At 43.1% G+C, this 9906-nt stretch overlaps 2 protein-coding genes and 1 pseudogene across 2 annotated transcripts in view; 2 read left to right on the top strand and 1 right to left on the bottom strand.

The window, feature by feature from the left end:
* Window positions 1-726: 726 nt before the first annotated feature.
* On the bottom strand, window positions 727-6403 carry THOC3 (THO complex subunit 3). Its single transcript, XM_060240218.1, has 6 exons — window positions 6139-6403; window positions 5613-5769; window positions 4482-4686; window positions 3426-3587; window positions 3040-3140; window positions 727-1620 (listed from the first exon to the last, which is right to left on the bottom strand). Exons 1-6 carry the CDS (start codon window positions 6319-6321, stop codon window positions 1457-1459), a joined length of 972 nt encoding a protein of 323 aa, XP_060096201.1. The 5' UTR covers window positions 6322-6403; the 3' UTR covers window positions 727-1456.
* Window positions 2072-2658, top strand: LOC132571011 (frataxin, mitochondrial-like; annotated as a pseudogene).
* Window positions 6404-6642: 239 nt separating the features above from the next.
* SIMC1 (SUMO interacting motifs containing 1) overlaps window positions 6643-9906 on the top strand; it is a 72529-nt gene continuing 69265 nt past the window's right edge. Inside the window, exon 1 of the mRNA XM_060240216.1 lies at window positions 6643-6709. The gene's annotated coding sequence lies outside the window, so the exon portion shown is untranslated. The remainder of the gene's footprint in view (window positions 6710-9906) is intronic.

Genomic DNA, 9906 nt, shown 5'->3' with positions numbered 1-9906 from the left:
CTGGTGAACTTTCAGCTGACTGCAGAGTAAAAGCAGCAGTTTGTTTAAATAAAAAGGAACCAGCAGAAAAGCAGCAGTTGCTGTGGCTGATCGGGGTTCTTTCAACATCAGATTAACAAACAACAACATCAGGTTGCCTGCAAGTATCTCAGAAATAACCCACAACATGTAGGGATGAAGAACTGATAGCACAATATTCACAAAGTCAGCCCCAGGAAAGAAATGCTCTACTATTTTAACTTCTGCATAAAAGAATTGATCACTACTACGACTGATCCATAAATACATACTGATTAGGATCCAGCTGAATGCTTCCGTGGGAGGCGGGGTGGGGAATCTGTCCACCTGTAGAAATGTAAACTGATCGAATGCATTGGATTTATGGAGATTGTTGGCTGGTTTAAACCCACTACTTTTCAGAAATTCTTTCCTCACTCAGTTACCTCCATTTGCCTTCAGTAACACCAGCAAGACAGTACAATCTAATTGGCTACGAGGCATCATGATGTCATTACATAAGATCCTTGGCTGGCTAGGGTTAGCTCTATAGAAAAAGTGCTAACCAAGCCAGAATTGATGCTGAAGCAGCAGCAACTAGAGATAACAGGTGCCTGCAATGATACTGGAAAAGAATTAATATCCTCATAATAAAAGTACAGGAAGGACAACTTTTAGGCCTCACTTCAGAAGAGTTCATTTCTATTTTAAAATAAAACAAATAAAATATTCAACAGAACCCTCGGCACACATGTGCTTTTTTACTTGCTCCTTGGAGAGAAAAGATAAGACAAGGACACAGTATTTGAGAGAGAGGTGCACTGAGTAATTCTTACAGTGGCAGTATTTTCCTGGCAGTTTAACTTTTTAAAAAAGTTACAGTACACCAAGATTTTATTCATTTGGTGGAACAATGTTTTCTAAAACTATAAAAATGATTCATACAAAAAATCATCCTTTTGTAATACCAAAATGTGACTGGAATTAAAGACACACAACACACACAAACCCTGCCTCCAAAAAGGGCAAGTTAACCATTCTCCAAGCAGGAAAGGTTTCAAATGTGACTACAGGCGAACTTGTACTCCTCTCAGATCCTCTCCATCCTCATGGGAAGACCAGAAGGGATCATCAGTCACAAGATCTGCAAGAGGTCTTGCCTGCTACAGTGCCTGAACAAAGGACCGTTCCGCCACCCATCCCACTTTGTAATAAAAAATAGCAAGTGCCCCAGAAAGGGGAAGATAATTTGGTTGGCCAGACCCTGAGCCCACCAGGATGATCAGGCAGTTTGCAAGAACTTCCAAAAGCAGACTTTTTGGATAAGAGAATGTCCAGCTGTGGTACAGCTCCTACTCTAGAAAGGACAGCAAACTCAGAACAAAACCACAGCAAAGATTAGTGAACATCCTAATGCTGGCTCAGAACCCAAGGCCATACAGTCTCCAGAAGGCTTCTTCTATGAGTCATTAGGGAGACCAAAGAGCTTCACAGTGCCAGCTTCCCTACTGCTGTCATATTTGCCATCCTTGTCATCGCAGGCGAAGGCCAGCAGGGGTCGCTTTGGGTGCCAAGCCACTGTGAAGGTTGGGGACTCACATTGCACTTCCCAGAGTTTCTCCCCTGAAAACAGAGATAATATGGTTAGAAAAGCACTTGCACCAGGCCAGCTACTGTTCAGACATCAGCAACTGGCTCATCTTTACAGCACAATAAGGTATTTTAATGGAGTAAAAACAACAGGAATCTAGTGGCACCTTGAAGACTAACAAAGTTTTACTCCACTGTAAACTTTCATGAACTACAGCCCATATTAGCCCACTGTGGATCAATAGTATTACTTAAGAAGAATTTTGCAGTCCATCCTCTGTTTTATGAAAAGCTGCAAGGGCAGTGCAAGCCCAGAAGCTTTCAGACAGCATAGAAAACAACTGATATTTAGGAGTGATCTTTTATGCCCTTTGTCAGACACACAGAATATAGGCACTATAGCTGGCCTTCCCCTTTCTCGGTTGTTACCAAGCAGGAACTGCTATGGAAGACCAGGCCTTCCCACAGGACTCAGTGTGTAAGCATGTGGAGACCCAGCAGAGCCTGTGTTTTCTCTGCTTGCCATCTGCGTTGCAGTCTGCAGTTTGAACCAGGGCTTTGGGTGGCAGAAGGAGGCAGCAGGGCCCTTGAGGGGAAAAACAGCAGCTTCTTCCTTCCTTTACAGTCAGCTGGAGGATTCTCACTATCATTCGGTAGACCATGTTCTGATGGTCAAAACCAAGAGAGTTCAGCTGATGTGTTTAAGATGTGTAGGGATGGTCAATGACAAGAGCTCATTAGGTAAGCCTACCTATGAAAAACTGGCTGAAGAAACACTGGAGTCATTAATGGATTTCTTTGAGAATCTGGCAGACAAGCATTTTATTCCTGATGTCTCCTTGGGACTGGAGTTAGCTTAGGTGGAATCATGGGAATGTATGTGATCAAAACAAACAGATATGGCTGTCCTCTCCAACCAGTGGCCCCAAGCGTTATGACTGGACTGGGGAAAACTGGGTAGGTTCTCATGATGGAGTGTCCCTACATGAACTACCGACAAAGGAACTTTCAGTTGCATTAAAGACGAATGGACTTATCAACTTTAGCATAGCTAGAAGAAAACATACTTGATGACTTAGATTTCTGACTTCCTCCTTGTCCCCTCAACTTTTTGATATGTTTGAGCTGAAATTCCAAAAATTATTGTACAATAGCTGAAACTAATATTTTTTCTTTAGTTTGATATGTTTGGTTATTTATTCCTCCCTTTTGTCCTGCTCCCAAAGGCACTATAGTTTCAAGGACATCAGAACCAGAATGACTTCACCACCCACTCTGAAGCCCATCCTGGATGCTGCGCCCTGAACTCTCACCAACCACAACCACATATAACTCTGCCAGCACTATTTTAGGACCAGACCTCACCACAATTACAGCACCTCTGCAAGAAGACAATTTTTAAAAGGCATTAAAACTACTTTCATAACAGGCAACAGGAACAACAGTGTTTACCTGTTTCTACTTCAGCAATATCAATAAAGTGATCTTCAGATGCTGAAGCTAGCATTTTCCCATCATGGCTGAAGCTCAAAGTCCTCACAGGCCAATCCAACCTGCAAACACGTAAGCAAACAGAGAGAGAATTGGGAGCACAGTCAAGAACAGCAGCTCTCCTGAATTAGACATCAGTCCCATCTTGAGTAGCATCTTATTTCAATAGTAGCCAGTCTGACCTTTTCACCACAACCCCAATATCTCTTTACTGGACTGTCATAGCCAATGACACTGAAAAACAAGTGAAACTTGGATTTCCTGCCCCAGTTACACAAATACACTATAGGCATATGTGTAGCCCCAACAGCTGGGAAAGGTGTCTAGCACAGGTCATGGCAACTTACCTAGAGAAGCATCGCACACACACTAGCTCATCCACATCCCAGAGGCTAACCAGTGCATCAGCACTGCCTGTAGCAAAATACTTTCCCATCGGATCAAACTTGATGCAGATGCAGTTTGAGGGATGGGCATTTATTGACTGAATAGGTTTAAGTTCTGGATAGCTGCAGAAAAGGAAAAAGAGATGGAACTGGGGGTAGGCTGGAAGAAAACTGTTCCTTGACCTAGCTATAGAAGAGTTAGAAATGCTTTGCCTACCAATGTAAAACAGAATCTACTAGATAGTGCTGAGGTCTACCAACTGCACAACCTCTATAAATGGGATTAGGCACAACTGGATAGCAAAGTTCATGTCTATTCCAGCTACAAAAAAATACTGGAATAAAAGTGACACACATGCCCCCCATGACATTATTCAGAAATAAAAGAGGCACACGACTGCTTTGCAGCACTGATGGATATGGGAAAGAAGGTAGTCGGTCTGCACTCTTCTTCTTGTCAGACATGTGCTTATGCCACTCCTAGAGACTGCATGTGCCTCCACAGGAATGCCTTATGTGTCAGCCAGTAAGCCAGGGTTCACCAAGTTTTCACAGTCATTTATTAGGATACAGCTTAACTTTCTGTGCAAACCGCAACTTTCATATCCTAGCTTTCCTTCAAGGTTAGATGAAAATCTGATAAAGTTCTTTTTTAAAGCCCTTGTGTGATAGAACAGTTCTCTGCTCAGTTATCTATGAATGGAATGTGCAAGCTCACTTTGACTAGCATACTATCTGGCAAATATTTTTGTGAATGACAAATTCAGAAAAAGAGTATTTGCAATAAATTTGAAATACAGAAAATTAAAGACATAACAAAAGTCCCTCCCAACACAGAACAGACACAAAGGCAATAGTAGGAGCCAGAACAAGGCAAGAAGATGTTGGACCTTAATGCCTTGTTGAGAAATGCCAGTGATATACACAGAAGGCGCTTGCCTCTCCCAACACCTGGACTGAAGAGAAGGGAGCCAACTTGCTTGCTACCCTTCCTAGTATAGGTCATGCTGAAGGTACCTGAGGATGTTGATGCAGCCATTGCCATTGGTGAGGAAAAACATGTTGTTGTCATTGTTCCAAGAGATCTCATTCACCTCAAATTTGAACTGCTCCTCAGCTTTAGACCGATGCGTCTTTGGATCAATGAAGGTAACCACATCATCTTTGTTCCCTACTGCAATAGTCTGCCCATCAGGGCTCCAGCAGATATTAATGTTCTCCCCTGTATGGGCATTCAAAACATGGACCAAGAATAATTCAGGCAACACATGAACTTCTAAAGTTGAAAGACACAACTAAATTATTTTGTCATCAAAAACATGTAAATTAAATTTTAAAAAAGGTAAAGGTAGTCCTCTGTGTAAGTACTGAGTCGTTACCAATCCATGGGGTGACGTCACATCACGACGTTATCTTGGCAGACTTTTTACAGGGTGGTCTGCCATTGCCTTCCAGTCATCTACACTTAACCCACAGCAAGCTGGGTACTCATTTTACTGACCTCGAAAGGATGGACAGCTGAGTCAACCTGGAGCCTTTACAATTTCATTACGTAAGGATATACAACCCCTTTGTATCTGAAAGAGATGCCTTGTGTGTCTGATTTTAAAAGACGAAGTGCATATGGTCTTGTATTACATGCTTTTAAGCACAATAAATGTTTTTCTATAAAAAATTTTATATGGACCATATTCAGTTTTTTTTTATCACTGCCAGTGTATGCTGTTGTTCTTGTGTCCGTTCCTGGCTTTCAAAATACAACTAAACTAAAAGGACATTTTGGGAGGAAAAGCAGCAAGGTACAGCCCGATCTCATAAAATCTGTAAAGCTTTAGGCAGGATCAATATTTGTAAGGGAGACCACCAAGGAAGATTCTGCAAAGGAAAACAATGGCAAATCACCTCTGCTTCTCACTTGGCTTGAAAGCCACTTGCCATAAATCAGCTGCGACTTGACAGTACTTTACACGCACACAAGTACATTTCATGGTTTGCCCAGAACTATGAAATACCAAGCAGACACTGACAGAGAACCAAGCAACCAAAGTTGCCAGAGGGGAGCAGATAACTTCTCAGATTTTTTGTTGTGTTGCCCCCCCACCCAGAGAATCAAAACAGTTCTCATCCAATACACACTGCACCACCCACCTTTGGTGTTCACAGGAGCAATACACTTAGTAGTGCGGACATCCCATATCCGAATGGTTTTGTCTCCAGATGCAGTGACAAATAAATCTGGATTACTAGGGTGCCAGCACAACTGATCCACACTGTCTCCATGGCCACGGTAGTTATTCTCCTTTACCTACGGGGAAAAAGTAGTTTTAATAGTAATCTCTCTTTTTTAAAAAAAGGTTTAAATCAAATGAGCACGACTTGAACATTGTACATCTCATAAGCAGCCCTGTAACTAGCCAATCTTCACCTAACCACCACCACGCAAAACCAACAGCAGTTTCGGGTTTAAACATCATTAGGGATAAAGCTTTGGGAGGGGGTTGGAAAGTGGAGACCATGATCACTGAACAATGCAAGGCTTCACCTATTACGGGATAAGCCACACTGAACCTGCGGGGCGGGGCTTACTTCCAACCAGAGATGCCTAGGATTGCGCCCTACATGAGTAGCGCTTGCCCGGTTTCCACTCCGCACTGTGAGCGTCATAGCTACTGACCAGGCGGTCCTTGTCGAGCACGAAGACACTGGCGGTTTTGTCAAAGGAGCCCGAAGCCAGGCGGCGGCCACAGCAGCTCCAAGCCACCGAGTGCACCTTGGCCCCGTGCGCGGGGAATTCGCGACTCCGTGTGTTGGCCCGGAATAACTCCTGCATGGCCAGCACGTACGGAGAAAGCGCCATAGCAACTGAACCAGAATGAGCTGGACGCTACACAATCACCGGTTTTCCCTTCCGGCGACAAAGGTCACATTTCCGTAACGTCATCAGGCACACCCAATAAAGAAACCCTACCGGTTCTATTCAGAGTAGCTGTCACTTCAGATTCCCAGTAGACTCCTTCATATGCGAGGCAAGAATGGTGGCAATCCCAGAAAGCGATGTAAAAAATAAAGCCGGCGCGATTAGGCGGTCCCTTTCATTGCGGTTCTTCCATGTCATTTCCCAAAAAAGTTATCGGGTTTACAGGACGATCCTGCTTGGTCGTTGGGTGTCCGAATAGAACCCTTGACCGGTGTTGAGAGAGTGGGAAGAAAGAAAACGGAAGCAAGACTGAACGTCAAAATGTAGGGTGAGGTTTGCTTTTTTGTTTCTAAATAGGAATTACGGAGGCATAAGGAGTTCTCGGGGTTTTTAGTCCAAGTAGTGCCCCTGGCAAAACTTAAAGCATCATCTCACTTCCCTTCGAGTTAGATAGCTTCCCTACACCCGACTTTGTAATTGGGCGGATAGAAAGAAAAACAAAACGAGAAGTCTGTGCTTGGCCAGGAAATGAACAAAAAAGCGTTAAAGAAACCAGCAGCCCAGTCCGACTCAGCTCCTTTCAATGAATTTGTGTAGATCTGACTTTACTTTCCCCCCAGGAACCACAGTACAGGCTTGATACTGTAGTATATGTGTATCTATGTAATGGAATAGTCTGCTCATTCCCTAATATCTGTGTGGTTTAGTTTGGTTCTATTAAATGAAGCTCTTGTTTCAGTTTCCAATTTTGTTACAATAGCTGAAGATGTTGGTGGTTGGAGTTGTTCTCCTTGCAAATAAATGGTTGATGTTTTGAGCCAGTTTGTCTCTGCTGCATGGACCCGAGAACAAGTGCCTGAGGTACTACTCAACTTGGGAACCCACAAAGGGGGACATTACAGATACCTATATCTTGCCCAAACAGAAATTTGTTAAAAAGATAAGTGTGTATAGGTACAGGGTGAGACTTCAGCTGGAGAAACCTACACGTTTAAAAGTTTGCATGACAGTTGGAAATTCAACAGGTGCAGGCTTTTCATCATTGTCTCCATTGTCTCTGCCCTTTATACCCTGCCCCCCTCCAGTATTTTATGATTCTATATAGACTGCTCCCCATCTTTTTAGTTAGATGACATGCTCCCAAAACACTTCAGCAAAAGTGAGCCTCATAATAGTGCCCTGCCTAAGGCCAACAATCCAGCAGGGATTTGTATCTGGATTTCCTGCATCCAAACTGCTACATACTGGGTTTGATGGTAAGGATGAGGATGCCAATCATAGCGATCAGCTCATTTTATTGTGATTTATCAAAACTAACTTGATAAATCAGGCCTCAGCCTGGTTTTATACCACCTACTCCCTGAACTATTGGAAGGTTTAAACTGTCCCCAGGCACCTTATTGGCTGTCTGTAGCAGCCAATCCAATTGGCCATTTGGCCATTCAGGTTTGATCTTGATCACATCCCTTATGAATATACAGTGGAGGTGAAAGGAAAAATTCACCCAACTGAATGCAGATTTTCAGAGAACAGCAAGGAGAGATAAGGAGGCCTTCCTGAAGGAACAATGCAAAGCAATAGAGGAAAATAATAGAATGGGAAGGACAAGAGATCTTTTCAAGAAAATTGGAGAAATCAAGGGTTTCATGCAAAGATGGCCATGATAATGGACAAAAATGGTAGGGACCTAACAGAAGCAGATGAGATCAGAAAGAGGTGGCAAGAATACACAGAAGAATTATACAAGAAGGATCTCAATATCCTTGACAACCATGACAGTGAAATCGCTGACCATGAGCCAGACATCCTGGAGTGTGAATTCAAATGGGCCTTAGAAAGCATTACTAACAAAGCGAGAGGAGATGATGGTATCCCAGTTGAGCTATTCAAAGTCCTAAAATATGATGCTGTTAAAGTGATGCACACATTATGTCAACAAATTTGGAAAATGCAACAGTGGCCACAGGATTGGAAAAGGTCAGTTTATATTCCAATCCCAAAGAAGGGGAATGCCAAGGAATGTTCAAACTATTGCAGTGTTGCACTCATTTCACACACCAGCAAGGTCATGTTAAAGATCCTGCAAGATGGGTTCAGCAGTATGTGGATTGGGAACTACGAGAAGTACAAGCTGGGTTTCAGAGAGGTAGAGGAATTAGAAATCAAATTGCCAACATTTGCTGAATTATGGAGAAAGCACGGGAGTACCAAAAAAAATTCTCTTTCTGCTTCACTGACTACGCTAAAGCATTTGATTGTGTGGATCACAACAAACTGGCAAGTCCTTAAAGTGATGGGAGTACGAGACTACCTCACATGTCTCCAGAGAAACCCGTATAAGGGTCAAGATGCAACTGTTAGGAAAAGACATGAAACAACTGATTGGTTTAGAATAGGAAAAGGAGTTCGACAAGGATGTATATTGTCACCCTACTTATTTAGAAACTGCATTGGCTGCCGATAGTGTACTGGATTCACTACAAGGGGCTGGTTATTAGCTTTAAAGCCCTATATGGCCAAGGACCTGTCTACCTTAGGGACCGTCTCTTCCCATATGTTCCCCAACGGGTACTTAGATCAGGGACACGGAACCTGTTATCGATCCTTGGGCTGAGGGAGGCAAGACTGAAGATCACTCGGGAGAGAACCTTCTCTATAGCGGCCCCCTATTGGTGGAACCAACTGCCAGAAGAAGCAAGAGCCTTGCGGGATCTTGTTCAGTTCCACAAGGCTTGCAAGACAGCTTTATTTCAACTTGCTTTTAATGCATAGCCACATATGAGGGTACTCAAGAAGACTGAAATTACTGGAATGTATTATCATTATTAGCACCAAACTGTTTTTAAAAATGTGTTAATTGTTTTATTGTAAGATTTTAATTAGTTAATGTTTAACCTGTAAATATTTTTACTGTTGTGAGCCGCCCTGAACCTGCTTCGGCGGGGAGGACGGGATATAAATCCAATGAAATAAATAAATAAAATATCTTGCCCTCCACTCCAAATCTCAGAGTGACTCACAATCTTCTTTATCTTCCTCCCCCACAACAGACACCCTGTGAGGTGGGTGGGTCTGAGAGCAGCTGACCTTTCAGCTGCTGAGAGCTATGGTTGACCCAAGGCCATTTCAGCAGGTGCAAGTGGAGGAGTGGGAAATCAAACCCAGTTCTCCCAGATAAGGGTCTGTACACTTAACCACCACAAAGTGCACAATTGTATCATCCCAAAACCATTGTTTCCCCCCCCCCCCGGCCGGTCCACGAAAAAATTGTCTTCCACAAAACCGGTCACTGGTGCCAAAAAGGTTGGGGACCACTGGCATAGGGTTTGACTTGTTTGTCCTATGTAGAGAACTGAAGGGCATTGTTGGCATTTAATTCCATATATAGTGTTAGAAGACAAGCATGGTGTAGTTAATGTTAGTTACAGTGATTGTGTTGTCTGGGTGTATGTGGCAGCAAAGTTGGCATCTGTGTTTATTGTCTTCAAATTAGATGTATTAGTGTGGGTGAATTGTTTGAGACTG

Source organism: Heteronotia binoei, chromosome 5 (assembly GCF_032191835.1).
Source record: "Heteronotia binoei isolate CCM8104 ecotype False Entrance Well chromosome 5, APGP_CSIRO_Hbin_v1, whole genome shotgun sequence".
NCBI classification, from domain to species: Eukaryota; Metazoa; Chordata; class Lepidosauria; order Squamata; family Gekkonidae; genus Heteronotia; species Heteronotia binoei.
The sequence above is the reverse complement of the archived record's forward strand: the minus strand, read 5'-3'. Positions and strand labels throughout refer to the sequence as shown.

Excerpts from the sequence above, each read along its gene's own strand:
- THOC3 (XM_060240218.1), bottom strand. The coding sequence starts at position 6,321 with ATGGCGCTTTCTCCGTACGTGCTGGCCATGCAGGAGTTATTCCGGGCC. Across the intron at positions 4,687-5,612 it reads TGCTCCTGTGAACACCAAAG|GGGAGAACATTAATATCTGC; the intron begins GTGGGTGGTGCA and ends ATGCCCATACAG. Across the intron at positions 3,588-4,481 it reads GGCTGCATCAACATCCTCAG|CTATCCAGAACTTAAACCTA; the intron begins GTACCTTCAGCA and ends CCTTTTCTGCAG.